The 19,531-nt window shown below is 42.3% G+C and overlaps 1 protein-coding gene across 5 annotated transcripts in view; it reads left to right on the forward strand.

The window, feature by feature from the left end:
- ATP2B1 (ATPase plasma membrane Ca2+ transporting 1) overlaps nucleotides 1-19,531 on the forward strand; it is a 327,368-nt gene that overhangs the window by 193,938 nt on the left and 113,899 nt on the right. For all 5 annotated transcript variants that reach the window (XM_073620194.1, XM_073620193.1, XM_073620195.1 and 2 more), the window contains 2 exons: nucleotides 2,110-2,352; nucleotides 6,281-6,522. In XM_073620194.1, the coding sequence (XP_073476295.1) occupies nucleotides 2,110-2,352; nucleotides 6,281-6,522 (485 nt within the window). The remainder of the gene's footprint in view (nucleotides 1-2,109; nucleotides 2,353-6,280; nucleotides 6,523-19,531) is intronic.

Raw genomic sequence — 19,531 nt, forward strand, 5'->3', positions numbered from 1 at the left:
ATTAGGCAAACTGTATATGATAATTGAAGTGATCAGAGGGATTATTTCTTACCTCACTTATTGGAATTCCAGGATTTTTTGCTAACTATGCCTAAACCTGCTCCCTCCCTCCCTCTAAATCCTATTCAACTATCCTGTGAAAGGAAGATTCCTATACTTGCTTATTCTGAGGAGGTTTCTGTCCAGTCACGAAATCTCCTCACAACCGGCTTCAGGGGAGAGGAGAGATTGCCGATAACGGCTTCAGTGCCCGGGCTCTTCCTCCTCCTTTACATTTGGCTGATTTATTTTTTGGAAGGAAGCAGGTACCTGGTTTTGACAGGACTTCCAATTGGATCATCGCGGCAATCCAAACGGAAGTTTGCGCGCCCCCCCCAGCCTTCTGCGAAAGGGTTTTAATGACACACTCAAGGGTTAAAATAATCATAAGCATGCTGCATCTGCCTTTGTAACAAGTGATTTTGACCACAAATATTTTCATTCTAGTGTGCTTGCATGTCTTATATTGCATATCCTATAGCAGCCTTTCTCAACCAGTGTGCCATCAGAGGTTCTCAGTTGTGCTGTGGGATCAGGGGAGAGAAGGGCTCTCAGATGAGCCTGATCTCCCGATCCCCTGCTGAACTGTACATCTGCACTGTGAGAAGCTCCATCAACCTCAGCAAAGTGAAAGTAAAGTGCAGGGGAGTGTGCTGTGCTCTCTGCTTCCCCCTACAGTGCAGTACCTGGCTGAATGAGTAAACTGAAGCTAGATTTGTTTTAAAGAGGGAGTCCCGCGAAAATTTTTTTTAAAAGTCAGCAGCTACAAATACTGCAGCTGCTGACTTTTAAAATAAGGACACTCACCTGTCCCAGGGTCCAGTGATGTCGGCACCCAAGACCGAATCGGTCCTCGGGTGCTGCCGCCGCCATTCTCTGTAAGGGAATCAGGAAGTGAAGCGCTGCAGCTTCACTTCCCGATTCCCTACTGCGCATGCGCAAGTCGCGCTGCGCTTCCTAACTGGTCCCCGCTGTCTCTGGGACCCATGTGTCCCAGCAGACAGCCCGGTGGGAACGGGAAGAGGCATAGACTCCCGTGGGAGTCTATGCCGTAAGTGGGTGCAAATACCTGTCTTAGACAGGTATCTGCACCCCCCTCCCCCCTGAAAGGTGCCAAATGTGACACCGGAGGGGGGGGTTCCGAAAAGCGGAGGTTCAATTTTTGTGTGAACCTCCGCTTTAAAGGGGCTTTATACGTGTGTGTATATGTTACTTTTAATCCTAACCCCTCCCATTCCTGTACCATCAGAACTGCTTTTGTAGGGCTTCTTTGTGATAGCAGCAAGGACTGCTGCTCCTCTGTAAAAGAATCCATGAACAGATTGCTTTTCAGAGGCATTTGACAGGCGGTAAAGAGGCATTATGTTGCCTCCTCACCACCTGTTTTAATGCAACATCACTACATCGTAACGATCGTAACCTTGCGGGGTAGTTGCAGTGCAGCCCCTTTCACCCTGGGTATTCCCCCCCCCCCCCCGCTGCAGCCACAGCTTGTATACATCCCCAGCTGCTGCCTCTGCAGCTAAAGGGGGAGAAGTTGGGGGGGGGGGGGTAAAAACTCAACCATGTGCTTTTACTGCCCCTTCAACCTGACATGTGAACAAGCCCTTGGATCTCATCTGTATGGCTGCGTTCTGCGTGTAGGGCAGCCCATTCATTTCAATAGGCTTCCCTACCCACAAAAATGCAGGGAGAGAGGTCCCCGACCTTTTTTTTAAAAAAAAAATTGCACTGCACCAAAAGCACCCCACGTTTTCCAATGTGTGGGGTACCATTAAGAATTAATGGCACCCCTAAAGAGCAGAGCATTTGTCTGTGTTAGGAACGAGCGCGATTTTGCGAGTGTTCCACGACACAGTAACGTGAACCAAGCCTTGGACTGGGGTGCCTCAAGACTGAAAATACTTTTTAAGGGTGCCCCGACTGGAAAAAGGTTGAGAAACACTGAACTATAGGCTTGAAAACTTGATCATTCTGCATGATGAAGAAATGTTTGGTAAACTAGAAAAAAAGTAAGGATATTTAGGTTTCTTGCATGTACACTGACATATATTTTACTTTTGTATATAGAAAATGATGAAAGATAATAACTTGGTTCGGCATCTGGATGCTTGTGAAACCATGGGAAACGCCACTGCAATCTGTTCAGATAAAACTGGAACGTTAACCATGAACAGAATGGCTGTTGTTCAAGCTTTTCTAAATGATAAACATTACAGAAAGATTCCCGATGCAGAGTCGTTACCTGAAAATTTGCTGAACCTCCTTATCACAGGGATTTCAGTCAACTGTGCTTACACGTCCAAAATATTGGTAAGTTTCTCACTGTTCACACACATGTTTGCAGTTTTACATTTTCTTGATACATTCGGCCTTTTTACTACCGATACTAGTTTTTATAGGTTTTCCTTTCCTTGAAGGTGGCAAATCTTTAATATATTTCCTACAACTGCACTATCCAACAAATCAACAATTTTTTTATCTTTAATGTGAAAATTGGCTGCGATTTAAATAAATATATTCTATCTCAGCCTTTTCAACACAGACGTACCCTTGAAATAACTTTCTGGTCTCAGTGAACCAGATATTTACTATATCTATAACTCATGATACAGTAGATTAGTGTGATGGTCACTGAGAAGAATGCTCCTTACATTTGTGATCACGTGGAAGAACTACCCTTACAGATACCTAAAAATATCAGTGGTGACAGTGAGAACTTATTTAAGAGGCTGAAATCACTCGTTGCTCAAGGAACCCCTAGCAACCTGTGGAGGAACCCTGGTTGAGAAACCCTGTTCCATCCACATTTACAACCAATGCTAAATTTCAAATGTGGTGCAAAATTTCACAATCTTTCACTGTAATGTTGTGTCATACAAAAACAATTACCTTGAAAATGAATCCAGGTAAAATATCCACAGCACAGCATGTGTTCTGCCCTCCAAATCAAATGTGCTCCAAATGTTATCCACCACCACTTTCTTCAAAAAAGGTCAATCGCCAGCATGCGTATGATGAAGTCATGGGATGAAATGCATAGAGAAAGTTTAAACAGGTGATGTTGTCAAACTGCTTATGGTTTCTACCCTGTATGTGTAGTGTATGGACGAGCCTGGTATTTATCACTAATGGAGCTTAAGGTGGATGAAGCTTTCATTCCGTTAGGGCTCTAGGGGCAGATGAGTTTTTCTACTAATGCATGCTGTTTCAGTGTTTGGTGCGTTCACAGAGTTTCAGTGTATATGTGTTAGATAGAGAGACAGAGACATCTCTATATATTTATTTTCAAGCTGTAGTTATATAATGGATATTGGCTGAAAGTGCGCACACTTGGGTTTCATTTGAGGGTAAGTACATCCAAATTGGAGGAAGAGTTTAGGAATTACAGCTCTTAAGAATAGCCACCCCCCTTTTTTTTCAAGGGACCAAAAGTAATTGGCCAATTGAATCAAAAGCTGTTTCATGGCCATGTGTGGGCTTCTCCTTTATTTCTTCATCAATTAAGCAGGTAAAAGGTCTGGTGTTGATTCTAAGTGTGGTATTTGCATTTCTAATCTATTGCTGTGAACCTGCATCATGCGTTCAAATGAGCTGTCCATGCAAGTGAAACAGGCCATTGTAAGGCTTCAAAAACTAAACAAATCCATTAGAGAGATAGCAACATTAGGAGTGACCAAATCAACAGTTTGGTACATTCTGAGGAAGGAAGAGCGCACTGGTAAGCTCAGCAGCATTAAAAGGCCTGGACGTCCACGGAGGACAGCAGTGGTCAGCAGATCCTCTCTATGGTAACTCATTCACAACATCCAGACAAGTGAAGGAATACTCTCCAGGAGGTGGCCGTATCATTGTCAGTCTACAATCAAGAGAAGACCCAAAGCACACGTCATCTGTAAAACATGGTGGAGGCAGTGTGATGGCATGGGCATGCATGGCTTCCAGTGGCACTGGGTCATTGGTGTTTATTGATGATGTGACAGAAGGCAGAAGCAGCCGGATGAATTCTGCAATGTTTAGAGATATACTGTCAGCCCAGATTCAGCCAAATGCAGCAAAGTTGATTGGACAGCACTTCACAGTACAGATGAACAATGATCCAAAATGCATTGAAAAAGCAACCCAGGAGCATTTGAAAGTAATGTGGAATATTCTGCAGTGGCAGAGTCAATCACCTGATCTCAACCCAATTGAGCATGCATTTCACTTGCTGAAGGCAAAACTAAAGGTAGAAAGACCCACAAACAAAGAATGACTGAAGATGGGTGCAGTTAGAGCCTGGCAAAGCATTAGAAAGGAGGAAACCCAGTCTATGGTAATGTAGGTGTAAAAAAAAATGGGGTAATTGGCGCTACCCTGTGGAGCACTAAGTGGTTAAGAAGTACTGAGTGGTATTAAGCTAGACTCCTTATGCCAAAATAAAAGTGTACATACTCCCACATAAAGTGTGATATGCAAATAGGGCGTGTGAGAACTGTATCAATACATAATGAGAATTAAAATGGAGAGAAATAAATATGTGCAGATTACCTAATAGTTATGTATGTATTTATTTGAGTATGTCTAAATATGGCTAGGATACAGCTCAGATTAGTAAGTGATGAGACGTGTGACCACCCTCACCTAACCAACCCAATAACCAAGCTGATATCCATAAACTAGCAAATCAATAGAAATACTGTGATACGTGGATTTAGAATAATAGAGTGCGAACTTATCCACACCTTAACATACAAACACTGATGTGTAAGCACACCCTAAGCAATAAAGTGCAGGTAAAGACCACAGCTAATACATTAAAGATAATGAGTGTTGGGTATAATAGTCCAAGTCCTTATTCAACCGTAAAAAATGAAAAAGGAAAAAAATGTGATCCCAAAGTGTCCAATATTGAATAAAACACGTGACTTTGGTGCACAGCAGGTAATGTGACTGTGGTGCTCCCCCAATGGGTCCCCACTCACCAGACGTCATTACCCCTACAGGGGTAGTAGGCATAGAGTGAGTAACCGTGAATGGATCTCCGCCTTGATGAGCTAACTATTCCTCCATCGGGCTTGTCCACCTGTTCAGTCGAACTCCGGAATGTGCTCCAGTCAGGGCTTCCCAGATCGCTCCACAGCAACACAATCTGGCTCCTGATGTTCTCCTAGCTGAAGTATTATTTTAATAGGAAGGCACAGCGGGATACATGTTTCTTTTACCCCTCAGAGAACAGTGGCAATATACAGATCGGATATGTGTCCATATATTAACTGGGTCGATCAAAGGGTTAAGTGTATTCCCTAATTTTCGATTATTTACTGTGGGGGAGATGGGCTTAATGCATGGACACTGATCGTGTTCGTGATGTTCAGAAACCACTAGATCAGTGTCCGTGCTTGACAGTACGGCGGTCTGCTTGTTTACATCGGCTGTTCTCTCTGTGGGGAGTGATCGCAGTGGCCGGCAGACATTGTGCTCGCCGGGCCAGCTGATTGGCTCCCCCCCCCCCCCGGCCTACTTAATTTTGGGTGTATATATATATATATATTATGTGGCCATACACTACAATCTGATTGTGGAGTGTTTTAGATTTACCATAACTCTGGATATATAGGTGTTTGCTCCTATTATAATCACTCTGTATATAATCAGGCAGGCCCTTGCATTACATAGTTGATGGTAGATCTAAGGATCTAGGGCTGGATTCACACCTATGCATTTTTAATGAATTTTGCAGATTTGCACTAAAGTCCATTTAACATGGTTTCCTATGGAACACGTTCTGTAGTGCAAAAAGCACTAAAAATGTATAGGTGTGAATCCAGCCTAAAGGAGATTGTATAGTGTATGGTGAGCTTTACAGTCTTCCAGGGGCACACTTCTCCTGTTTTTAATACTACAGCTCTGCTCCATGTAGGCTTTTATGTAATCACTCAGCTTTTACACATTCTGCAAAATTTAATGATCTATGCAAGAAGGTACAAAATGATCGATGGCTGTGTATAGAGGGAGAACACTGACCATGATTGTTCCAGCCCACCTTTGTAGTTCCATGCAATCTCCTGCAGGGGGACGGCAGGTGCAGGGTAGACCGGAGGCTGAGGTACAACCTATCCAGAACGTTAAGAAAACGTTTTCTGTTCTGAAACTGAGGTAATGGGCGGTATATTAATGCATAGTTGTAGGCCTTTGGATTTTCTGAGAGTCATTGTTTTCTGCTTTATGACTACTTCTTCTTTTTTTTTTTTCTCCTTAGCCTCCTGAAAAAGAAGGTGGCCTACCACGCCACGTTGGTAATAAAACTGAATGTGCCTTGCTGGGATTTCTTTTGGATCTAAAACGTGACTATCAAGATGTACGGAATGAGATCCCAGAGGAAACCCTTTTTAAAGTGTACACTTTTAATTCTAGCAGAAAGTCTATGAGCACAGTGTTAAAAAACAATGATGGTAGTTATCGAATGTTCAGTAAGGGTGCCTCAGAGATCCTCCTTAAAAAGTAAGTGCATTTTTTTCTTACATTGCAAGAACTTGAATTGTCCATATAAAACATGCATTTTTTTTTTTTTTTTAAAGTCTTTCTATATTCTAAAAGTTGTGCAGATTTGATATCTTTTGGACTTAAAAAATGTTTAATTTACTCTCCTTTACTGACTTAAAGTTAGGACCTTTAAGTCCTAAACTAATGAACCTAGCAAGTGATTTGTTTCTCTGATTTGGAATTTAGACTTGTGTGCAGTGCTTTGTCAGTGTTTGGGTATTTGTATAAATATTGTATAATTTATTGGAAATATTACTAGCTAAAGAAATTAGTACCAGTCTTTAACTATTTGATTTTTTTTTCTTTTTAAAGCTGTTTGTAAGTAATTAGCCCTATCTACAAGGGCTGATTAAAAAAAAGTGGAAAGGTTTCAAATAAAACTTATGTTGAACGTCCTATTTACTACCGATGACACATACCATATGTCAGGTTGTACATCATTCAAAATAGCCAACAATGTGTGTAATACATCATGGCAATCCAGAGGATAAAGAAGTGCAGGACTTACAAAAAAACCTAACATTTATACTCTCCTATGTCCACTGATCACTCCGTTCTCAGTCTGTCTGTCACCTACTCTCTGCTCTGAACTTCCAGTGCTCACTGGAGCGCCTCACTGTGAAGGGGGGTGGGAAAGGCTGGTTCAGGCTGTCAGTGGTGTGCTGAGAGGCTGAGCCAGCTGCCGGTCTGTAATCTTGGTGGATCCCGACATTAAAGTTTGGGATCCTTGCAAAGCTTGCACCAGCTTTTGCCATCTGCTGATGGCGTGATTTAGCTTTTGGTTATAATTTTCCTTTTTAACCTCTTCCCAACCACCTACCGCAGATGTAGCGGTGCATATTTTTAGCACTGGTCACTGTAATAATGTCACTGGTTCCCAAAAAAGGGTCAGGTGTCCGATATGTCGCAGTCCCGCTAAAGATCGCTGCCATTACTAGTGAAAAATAAAATAAAAATGCCATAAAAATATCCCATAGTTTGTAGACGCAATAACTTTTGCGCAAACCAATCCATATACGGTTATTGGGTTTTTTACCAAAAATATGTAGCAGAACACATATTGGCTTAAATTGATGAAGACTTGTTGTTTTTTTATCGGATGCGTTTTACAGCAGAAAGTAAACCCATTATTTTTTTCAAAATTTGTCTTTTTTTTTTTTTTTGTTTTTTTTTGTTTATAGCGCAAAAAATAAAAACCTCAGCGGTGATCAAATACCACCGATAGCTCTATTTGTGTGGGGGAAAAGGGACATAAATTTTATTTGGGTACAGCGGCGTATAACCGCGCAATTGTCATTTAAAGTAAAAGTGCCGTATCGAAAAAAATGGCGAGGTCATGAAGGATGAGCTCGGGCGTGTTTGCAGCTCCACGTACCTGCGCCTCTCAGGAAGCTGACACTCTGCTGCGCTAATCACAGGCAGTAACACATTTCTGCGGCTGCACAGAGCGGGAAATGTCTCACTGCCTGTGATTAGCGCTGTGGAGTGTCAGCTTCCTGGCGAGCGTGGGCACGTGGAGCACTAAAACACCCTGAGCTCATCCTTAGGCCCCTTTCACACTGGGGCGGTTTGCAGGCGTTATTGCGCTAAAAATACCGCCTGCAAACCGCCCCTAAACAGCCTCCGCTGTTTGTTCAGTGTGAAAGCCCGAGGGCTTTCACACTGAAGCGGTGCGCTGGCAGGACGGTGAAAAAAGTCCTGTGAGCCGCATCTTTGGAGCGGTGAAGGAGCGGTGTGTTCACCGCTCCTAAACCGCTCCTGCCCATTGAAATCAATGGGACAGCGCGGCTATACCACGACAATACCGCGGCTATAGCCGTGCTGTACGAGCGGTTTTAACCCTTTTTCGTCCGGCAGCGGGGGTTAAAACCGCACCGCTAGCGGTCGAATACAGCCGCAAAAACGACGGAAAAATAGCGCTGTTTTACCACCGACGCCCCCACCGCCCCAGTGTGAAAGGGGCCTTACTGGTCATTAAGGGTGTAAAACCTTCCGGGGCTAGAGTGGTTAAAACAAGCAAGGTGCTACTAATTAGCGGTTTCCCTTACACTGCAAGTAAAAGTCATCTGGGAGGCTTTACAACCACCTAACCTATTGAGTAGGAATCTATAGATAGCGTATGTTTGCTACAAAATGCTTAGTACATTTTTTAATAGTTTTTTTGTTTTAAATAAAACAAATTGGTCTGCTATCATGTGACATATAAAATCACTAGTATAGATGTCATGCACTTTTGGTAATGTTTGGGAGTGTCTCTTGGGCTATTTTCAGACAAGTAATCCGTATACCCTGCACTTTCCAGTGGCAAGAATCTGCAGATTACTGTGGCTGGATGACAGGTGTGTGTGAATAGCTGTGGCCGCCCAGCTTATAAAATGCAATGACAGGCTGTCAATTGTTTACTTGTGTTAACTGTTCACATCATACATGCGCAGTGGTGTGGGAAAAAATGCAGCTGAATGAACATGGTATGGACACATACAGTACGCTGTAATCTTACAGATTACTGTATGAAATTATTTCACATCCCTTTTGTGTGTTATTGTTAAGAACTACAGGCCTACAATATAAAACGCCAAATTTCTATGAAAAATAATTGTACCACTTTGAGACGCAAAAATCTGACATCATACCGCCAGGGAGGCTACGAAGAATTATTTTGTTTTTTAAATCCTAAAATTCTATGGATTATGGGTAATGTGTGGGGAAGAAAATGGCAAGAAATTACTGATGTCTGTAATTTGCATCAGATGCATCTTGGTACATTCAGTAGATTGTGGGTCCTTTGGCTGTGGATAGTATTGTTAGATTAACGATATTTTGTAATTCTGCCTTTAGCACACAATATATATTCGCTTTATATGCTGTTTAAACAAAATTGCTTTCTCCAAAGCTATTTCCTTAGTGATTTCTTATTTCTTATTTTTTTTTATTTCAGTGATATAAATTGGTCCACAGTACGATTTGTTATGTCGTCTTGTTTGCTTGAAGGACAGTACATCAGTGCCCTCTGGCATTATGGATGAGCTGTTTAATGTTTGTTTTAAATTACTCCTGTCTAGTAACTTGTACTTTGCATCTTGCTTGTATCTTTTGTACTTAGCAGTCTAGTTTTGTATCTTTTTTTTTTTTTTTTTTTTTTGCACTTTGCTGCGACTGGGCAATATATAATATATACAGTACAGATTTTATACATCTATGTGCTGCTGAAAACTTCAGATCTTTGTAGTGGAGGATATGTAGTTGTATTTATTTATTTATTTTTTTAGTAGAACATTCATGTATGTTAAGAAATACTTTTTAGCAGCTGCTAAATGTTGGGCGAGAATGTGAGTGACCCTGAAATGCAATCTCTTCATTCTTTCGATAGATTAGTGATGATTATCCAAGAGTGAAACACATGCAATGGATAATGTACCTTTAAGCATGTGATACGCTGTCTTCGTGGCTATTAGCCTATCATATGACTAATGAAAGCACTTCTTCCGTCATGTCTTTTACATTTGTGGTAATTGGTTTACCCCTTTTCAACCTTCTCTTCCTATCATCATCTTTCCCAAGTCACCTGGCAGTCTGATATTCCCAGGCGGTAAAAATAGGTTACAGGAGTTCCCTGGGAGGCCACAGGACCGAAAAGCAATTCTGTATAAAAGCAAGCAGTAGCTGGGTATGTCAATCTTTACAGCCTGAGAATCTGTTCAGATTAGCTAAATTAGTCAGTTGTGTAGTTTTTATTGCATTTCTGCTTAATTGATTGCTTCCTTAACTCTTGCTGATTAGGCCAAGAGCCTTTAACCACTTGCTTACTGGGCACTTAAACCCCCCCTCCTGTCCAGACCAATTTTCAGCTTTCAGTGCTCACACTTTGACAATTACTCAGTCATGCAACACTGTACCCAAATTATTTTTTTGTCCTTTTTTCCATACAAATAGAGCTTTCTTTTGGTGGTATTTGATCACCTCTGGGTTTTTAATTTTTTGCGCTATAAATGAAAAAAGACCGAAAATTTTGAAAAAAAACGAGTTTTTCTTAATTTCTGTGATAAAATTTTGCAAATTGTTACTTTTTCTTCATAAATTGTGGCCACAATTTATACTGCTACATATCTTTGGTAAAAATAACCCAAAATTAGTGGAAATTATTTGGTCTGTTTGAAAGTTTTAGCGTCTACAAGCTATGGTGAAAATCATAAAAAATGTATCACATCTGATTTACTGGTGGCCTATCATTTCTTGAGACCCTAACAAGCCAGGAAAGTACAAATGCCCCCCAAATGACCCCTTTTTGGAAAGTAGACATTTCAAGGTATTTAGTAAGAGGCATGGTGAGTTATTTGAAGTTGTAATTTTTTCCCACAATTCTTAGCAATATTAAGATTTTTATTTTTTATTTTTATTTTTTCACAAAATTGTCATTGTAATAGCTTATTTCTCTCACATGGCATGTGCATACCACAAATGACACCCCAAAACACATTCTGCTACTCCTCCTGAGTATAACGATACCACATGTGTGGGATTTTTTCACTGCCTGGGCACATACAGAGGCCCAACATGCAGGGAGCGCCATCAGGTGTTCTAGGAGCATAAATTACACATCTCATTTCTCAACCACCTATTACACTTTTGAAGGCCCTGGAGCACCAGGACAATTGAAACACCCACAAAATGACACCATTTTGGAAAGCTAACACCCCAACGTATAATATGAGGCCTAATGAGTCTTTTGAATGGTTCATTTTTTTCCAGAAGTTTTTGGAAAATGTGGAAAAAAATGAAAACGCATTTTTTTTTTTACACAGTTGTACGTTTATAAGATATTTCCAACACATAGCATTTAGATAGCAAAAATGACACCCCAAAATACGTTCTGCTGCTCCTCCTGAGTATGGCGATACCACGTGTGTCAGACTTCTACACAGCCTGACCACATACAGAGATCCAACATGCAAGGAACACCGTCAGGTGTTCCAGGAACACATAGCATGCACATACCAAGAATTACACCCCAAAATACATTATGCTGAGCAAAGTGTAAACAAAAGATTACCTGTGGTTGTAGTAGCGCAGTTGTACACAGGAGGATAGCACTGGTCCAGGCAGCAGGCAGGGACTTGGTCAGCAACGGCAAACACAATTGTCCAGGCAGCAGGCAGGGATACTGTCCATATACAGTGCAGGGTTAGTGCAGGCAGAGATATTGTCAGAAGTGCCATAAATATTGGTCCTGGTAGTAGGCAGGAACATGTGGTGTGGTCAGTGCAACAGGCAGGGACATAATGACAGTAAGTCCTACAGGCAGCAGTAGAGCCTCATTCAGGACAGAATGGGGACAAGGGTAGAGGCTTCTCCCACCCAAATCTCTTTGAAGCCTCTGAGTCTCCAGACCCTAATCTAGGAATGAGAAAACAAAAAAATTGTTTTCTTCATCCAGAAAAACAATTCTGGAGCCCCTCACATATGTGAGACCCCTGTGTTGAATCCCACTAGTCCAGTTGCAGGGTACAATATCAGTCCAAGAGGCAGACAAATATCATGGTCAAACAGTCCAAGGTCAGTTCCAGATCAGGCAGAGGTATGTGCAGAATCGTTAGGCAGAAGCATAGTCGAATAACAGTCCAGGGTCAGTTCCAGATCGGGCAGCGGTATGTACAGAATCGGCAGGCAGAAGCGTGGTCGAATAACAAGCCAGGGTCAGTTACAGAGCAGGTAGTGGCATAAGGGGTGTGAAGGTGCGTGAAGGCAGGAACTGAGGATTATGTTACCATACTTCACTAAATTATTAGTGAACGGCGAAAGCATTCACCTATGCAGAGGCCTGGTTCGGAAGGGCATTGGGCACAGTAATAAGATGGGTCTCTTCTGACTCCTGCTCTGGTACACACCTTACATTTTTTTTGACGTCGTTGGCCTGTTGGTCTGGGAGGGAGTCTATCTGGAAAGTGGCGTTCGGAGAGTCGACTAAGAACATCTGATCGGATGGTTTCTGGGGGGCCGTTCGGGAATATAAGGGCAGTGTAAATTTCCTCCTGGTAGCCAAGGAAGCGTTTGGGGTTTTGGGTGGAGTTATGGTAAATTACATATGAGTTGTATATGGCCAATTGAAAAAAATAAATTGCGACTTTCTTATACCAATGGTATGTCCATCTTGTGGCAAGGTATGGTTCCAACATTTGGTCATTGAAGTCGACTCCCCCCATGTACAAATTATATTCATAAACGCATTTTGGTTTTTGAATGGGGCCATTTCTTCTAGGGATTTCTACGAAGGTAACATTGTGAATTGAAGATAACATATAGACATCTCTTCTGTCCCTCCAGTTCACTGCCAAAATCTCCTTGTTCCGCAGACTTGCCGTTTCTCCTTTCCTCAACCTCTTATTGACAAGACTTTGAGGAAAGCCCTTCCGGTTCCTTTTTATGGTTCCACATGCAGGCGTCTTCTTCCGGTGAAGGTTGTGGAACAGGGGCAGAGATGTGTAGAAGTTATTTACGTACAGGTGGTAGCCTTTTTCCAGTAGGGGGTATATCAGGTCCCAAACAATTTTCCCGCTTGATCCCAAGTAGTCCGGCAATTAGGGGGTTGCAGCTGGGTGTCCTTCCCTTCGTACACTTTGAAGGCATACATGTACCCTGTGACACGGTCACATAGTTTGTACACCTTCACCCCATAGCGGGCCCTTTTGCTGGGGATAAATTGCTTAATTTTAAGCCTGCCACTAAATTTAACAAGGGACTCATCCACACATATATGTTGGTCCGGGGTAAACAGCTGGGGGAATAATTCAGAAAAATAATTTAATATTGGCCGAATTTTGAAAAGCCTGTCATAATTTGGGTCATTTCGGGGAGGGCACTGGGTGTTATCATTAACCACTTCAGCCCCGGAAGGTTTTACCCCCTTCCTGACCAGAGCACTTTTTACAATTCGGCACTGCGTCGCTTTAACTGCTAATTACGCGGTCATGCAATGCTGTACCCAAACGAAATTTGCGTCCTTTTCTTCCCACAAATAGAGCTTTCTTTTGATGGTATTTGATCACCTCTGGCGTTTTTATTTTTTGCGCTATAAACGGAAAAAGACCGAAAATTTTGAAAAAAAATATTTTCTACTTTTTGTTATAAAAAAAATCCAATAAACTCAATTTTAGTCATACATTTAGGCCAAAATGTATTCGGCCACATGTCTTTGGTAAAAAAAATGTCAATAAGCGTATATTGGTTTGCGCAAAAGTTATAGCGTCTACAAACTAGGGTACATTTTCTGGAATTTACACAGCTTTTATTTTATGACTGCCTATGTCATTTCATGAGGTGCTAAAATGGCAGGGCAGTATAAAACCCCCCCAAATGACCCCATTTTGGAAAGTAGACACCCCAAGGAAATTGCTGAGAGGCATGTTGAACCCATTGAATATTTATTTTTTTTGTCCCAAGTGATTGAATAATGACAAAAAAAAAAAAAAATTACAAAAAGTTGTCACTAAATGATATATTGCTCACACAGGCCATGCGCATATGTGGAATTGCACCCCAAAATACATTTAGCTGCTTCTCCTGAGTACGGGGATACCACACACATGTGTGGGACTTTTTGGGAGCCTAGCCGCGTACGGGGCCCCGAAAACCAAGCACCGCCTTCAGGATTTCAAAGGGCATAAATTTTTGATTTCACGCCTCACTACCTATCACAGTTTTGAAGGCCATAAAATGCCAAGATGGCACAAAACCCCCCCAAATGACCCCATTTTGGAAAGTAGACACCCCAAGCTATTTGCTGAGAGGCATGTTGAGTCCATGGAATATTTTATTTTTTGACACAAGTGGCGGGAATGTGACAATTTTTTTTTTTTTGCACAAAGTTGTCACTAAATGATATATTGCTCACACAGGCCATGGGCATATGTGGAATTGCACCCCAAAATACATTCTGCTGATTCTCCAGAGTACGGGGATACCACATGAGTGGCACTTTTTGGGTGCCTAGCTTCATATGGGGCCCCAAAATCCAATCACCGCCTTCAGGATTTCTAAGAGCGTTAATTTTTGATTTCACTCCTCACTACGCATCACAGTTGTGAAGGCCATAAAATGCCAAGATAGCACAAAACCCCCCAAAATGACCCCATTTTGGAAAGTAGACACCCCAAGCTATTTGCTGAGAGGCATGGTGAGTATTTTGCAGCTCTCATTTGTTTTTGAAAATGAAGAAAGACAAGAAAAACATATTTTTTTTCTTTTTTCAATTTTCAAAAGTTTGTGACAAAAAGTGAGGTCTGCAAAATACTCACTATACCTCTCAGCAAATAGCTTTGGGTGTCTATTTTCCAAAATGCGGTCATTTGGGGGGGGTTTGTGCCATCTGGGCATTCCATGGCCTCCGAAACTGTGATAGGCAGTGAAGAGTGAAATCAAAAATTTACGCCCTTAGAAAGCCTGAAGGCGGTGCTTGGTTTTCGGGGTCCCATACGCGGCTAGGCTCCCAAAAAGTCTCACACATGTGGTATCCCCGTACTCAGGAGAAGCAACAGAATGCATTTTGGGGTGTAATTTCACATATTCCCATTGCATGTTTGAGCAATATATCATTTAGTGACAACTTTGTGCAAAAAAAAAAAAAAAAAAATTGTCTTTTTCCCGCAACTTGTGTCACAATATAAAATATTCCATGGACTCGACATGCCTCTCAGCAAATAGCTTGGGGTGTCTACTTTCCAAAATGGGGTCATTTGGGAGGATTTTGAATTGTCCTGGCATTTTATGCACAACATTTAGAAGCTTATGTCACACATCACCCACTCTTCTAACCACTTGAAGACAAAGCCCTTTCTGACACTTTTTTTGTTTACATGAAAATATTATTTTTTTTTGCAAGAAAATTACTTTGAACCCCCAAACATTATATATTTTTTTAAAGCAAATGCCCTACAGATTAAAATGGTGGGTTTTTCATTTTTTTTTTTCACACAGTATTTGCGCAGCGATTTTTCAAACGCATTTTTTGGGGAAAAAACACACTTTTTAAAATTTTAATGCACTAAAACACACTATATTGCCCAAATGTTTGATGAAATAAAAAAGATGATCTTAGGCCGAGTACATGGATACCAAACATGACATGCTTTAAAATTTTGCACAAACGTGCATTGGCGACAAACTAAATACATTTTTAAAAGCCTTTACAGGTTACCACTTTAGATTTACAGAGGAGGTCTACTGCTAAAATTACTGCCCTCGATCTGACCTTCGCGGTGATACCTCACATGCATGGGGCAATTGCTGTTTACATTTGACGCCAGACCGACGCTTGCATTTGCCTTTGCGCGAGAGCAGGGGGGGGCAAGGGTGCTTTTTTTTTTTTTTTTTTTCTCTTTATTAATTTTTTGATTTTTTTATCTTATTTTTAAACTGTTCCTTTCATTTTTATTTTTTTTAATCATTTTTATTGTTATCTCAGGGAATGTAAATATCCCCTATGATAGCAATAGGTAGTGACAGGTACTCTTTTTTTGAAAAAATTGGGGTCTATTAGACCCTAGATCTCTCCTCTGCCCTCAAAGCATCTGACCACACCAAGATCGGTGTGATAAAATGCTTTCCCAATTTCCCAATGGCGCTGTTTACATCCGGCGAAATCTAAGTCATGAAATGCTCGTAGATTCCGGTTTCTTAGGCCATAGAGATGATTGGAGCCATTCTGGTCTCTGATCAGCTCTATGGTCAGCTGGCCGAATCACTGGCTGCATTCTCAGGTTCCCTGTTGGGCCAGGAGAGCCAGAGAAAAACATAGAAGACGGTGGGGGGGAATCCCTCCCACTGCTTGTAAAAGCAGTCTAGAGGCTAATTAGCCGCTAGGATTGCTTTTACATGAAAGCCGACCGCTGGCTGAAAAGAATGATACCAAGATGATGCCTAAACCTGCAGGCATCATTCTGGTATAACCACTCAAAGTCCAGCAACATACCAGTATGTTGCTGGTCCTTGTATTGTAAACTTTTTTTTCATGCAGCCTGTGGGCTGAATGAAAAAAAGATATTGATCGGTGGGTATGCCCACCATTAGAATACCTCCCTTCATCCGCCCACTTCTAATGATGGGCATACATGCACCATTTATATATGCCGAATCATGGGGGCATCCTCCCGCAAAAGGCAGGAGCAAATTGCTCCTCCACCCACTGCTGCCCCCACGCTTCGGCATATATGCTGAAGTATGTAACTGTGGTGGTGAAATCACCTCCGACAGCGCTGGAGTCACGGCTTTATATATCGTGGGAGCAAACGCTGTTGCTGTCAAGGTAAATAAATCCGCGCTGCAACTGAATGGCGTACCTGCTAAGCAAATGATGGTTAACAAAAAAACAAAGTAACATTACAGTATAACAGTAATACTTACCATACCTGCAAAGCAAATACAAAAAAAAACATAGTAAAAAATAAAACATTTAACGCAACCTGTACCTACCTAAAATATATATATGCCGAAGCATGGGGGCATCCTACCGCAAAAGGCAGGAGCAAATTGCTCCTCCACCCACTGCTGCCCCCACGCTTCGGCATATATGCTGAAGTATGTAACTGTGGTGGTGAAATCACCTCCGACAGCGCTGGAGTCACGGCTTTATATATCGTGGGAGCAAATGCTGTTGCTGTCAAGATAAATAAATCCGCTCTGCAGCTGAATGGCGTACCTGAAAACAAAAAAGTGGTTAACAATAAAAAAAAAGTATAAAAAAATTGCATACCTATAAAGCAAACATGATAAAAACATAACAATAAAACATTGCAGTATAGAATACAATAAAAAAGAGCAGAACAATAGAGAGAATAGAGAGAGAACAATAAAACGACAACTATTTTTGGTTTTTTCATTTTATATTTTTTTTTGTATTTTTATTTTTTTATTTTTTTTTTTATTTTTTTTTTTTAACACTTTTTTTAGTAACTTTAACTTTTAACTGTAACTGTACCAGGTTTGGGTCTCTCAAAATGCGATGGCATCTTGGGAGACCCTGTGTTAGTGTGCCTAGTCTGTGCCGTGCTGAACCCTACGCTAATACTCCACTAGTGTATGGTAGCGTTCAAAACATTCACCAATGCATAGACCAGGATTGTCAGGACAGGAGGGACAATAATACCGGGTGTCACGCCTAAATCCGTGCTTGCTGCAGACACGACATCTTTTTTGGGGGGCTCGTTGGGTAGGGGTACTCTGGAGGACATAAGGAAAATGCCTCCCATGCAGCTGGCTTACTGCATTTGGTTGGGGAAGGTGAGGTGGAGCACCGTCTGGATACAGAAGGGCTCTGACGATCTCTTCCTGGAATTTAAGGAAGGATCCAGTCCGTCCTGAAGCTCTGTATAGCACATGAGCATTCAGCAAAGCCAATTGAAATAAACAGACACTTTTTTGTACCAGCGTCTGGCCTTACGGGCAACTAGGTACGGCGCCAACAACTGGTCGTTGAGGTCCACCCCTCCCATATTAAGGTTGTATTCGTGGACACAGAGGGGTTTCTCCACAACATCAGTCGCCGTAGTAATTTGGGTCGTCGTGTCTGCATGAAGGGAGGTAAGAACGAAAACATTCTTATTGTCCCTCCACTTCATAGCGAGCAAATTATTATACTGCAAGCAGGCTCTCTCCCCCAGCCTAAGACGGGACTCTACAAGCCGCTGGGGAAAGCCCCGGCGATTAGGTCGCACGGTGCCACATGCTCCAATCTGATGATCAAACAAGTGACTAAAAAGTGGCACGCTCGTATAATAATTGTCCACGTACAAGTGGTACCCCTTTCCGAATAAGGGTGACACCAAGTCCCACACTATCTTGCCAGAGCTTTCTATGTAGTCAGGGCAGTTTATCGGCTCTACGTGACTATCTTTGCCCTCGTAAACCATAAATCTACATGTATAGCCTGTGGCCTTGTCACAGAGCTTATACATCTTGACCCCGTATCTGGCACGCTTGCTGGGAAGGTACTGTTTGAATGACAAGCGGCCAGAAAACTTAATCAGGGACTCATCAACGCAGACAACTTGATGGGGAGTAAACAAGTCTGCAAAACACTGGTTGAAGTGGTTTACGAGGGGCCGAATTTTGTAGAGCCGATCGAATGCAGGGTCTCCACGAGGACGACAGAGTTCATTGTTGTTGAAGTGCATGAACCGCAAAATCTGCTCGTATCGTGCCCTGGTCATGGAGGCAGAGAACACGGGCATATGGTGAATTGGGTCAGTGGACCAATATGACCGCAACTCACTCTTTTTGGTTATGCCCATGAGGAGGGAAAGGCCCAGAAAGATCTTAAATTCGGAGACCGTAATTGGTCTCCAATCTCTGGCAAGGGAGGACTGGGGAATAGTGGGGATGTGTTGACCAGCGTACAAATTGCTTTGGTCCACAATGGATCTATAGAGATCTTCGGTGAAAAACAGCGAATAAAAATCCAGTGGCGTAAAGTCAACTGTTTCCACCTGAATTCCGGGTTGGCCAGTGAAAGGGGGAAGTACGGGTGCTGCAGAAGTGGCGGGTTCCCAATTCGGGTTTGCGAATGCAGCAGGAAGGGCACTATGGGCAAGACGGGCCTGTGTTCGTCTTCTTCTTGGTGGCAGCGGGACACTACTTGTGCTTGCCACCTCGCCAGCTTGAACTGCACTTATGGGACTCGCCACGTCACCACGTGATACTGCAGTGCTGGATGTACGACCAGGGTGTACTAGGCCGCTGGTGCTTGCCAGTTCACCAGAAGGAGTAGTGGCACTAGTACTTCTCTGCTCCATACGAGAGCCCTGCGGTTCTTGCACTTCAAGGACAGAAGAAGTTCGGGGTCTGGTACGCCTGACCCTAGCAGGGACCACAACTCCGTCGTCAGAGCTATCTGTCATGGAGCCGCTGTCCTCCACAGGTTTGTATTCTGAGCCTGAACTTGACAGATGAGTGACTTCCTCTTCACTATCTGTCATAC

The sequence above is a fragment of the Aquarana catesbeiana genome, linkage group LG03, assembly GCF_042186555.1.
Source record: "Aquarana catesbeiana isolate 2022-GZ linkage group LG03, ASM4218655v1, whole genome shotgun sequence".
In the NCBI taxonomy this organism is placed as follows: Eukaryota; Metazoa; Chordata; class Amphibia; order Anura; family Ranidae; genus Aquarana; species Aquarana catesbeiana.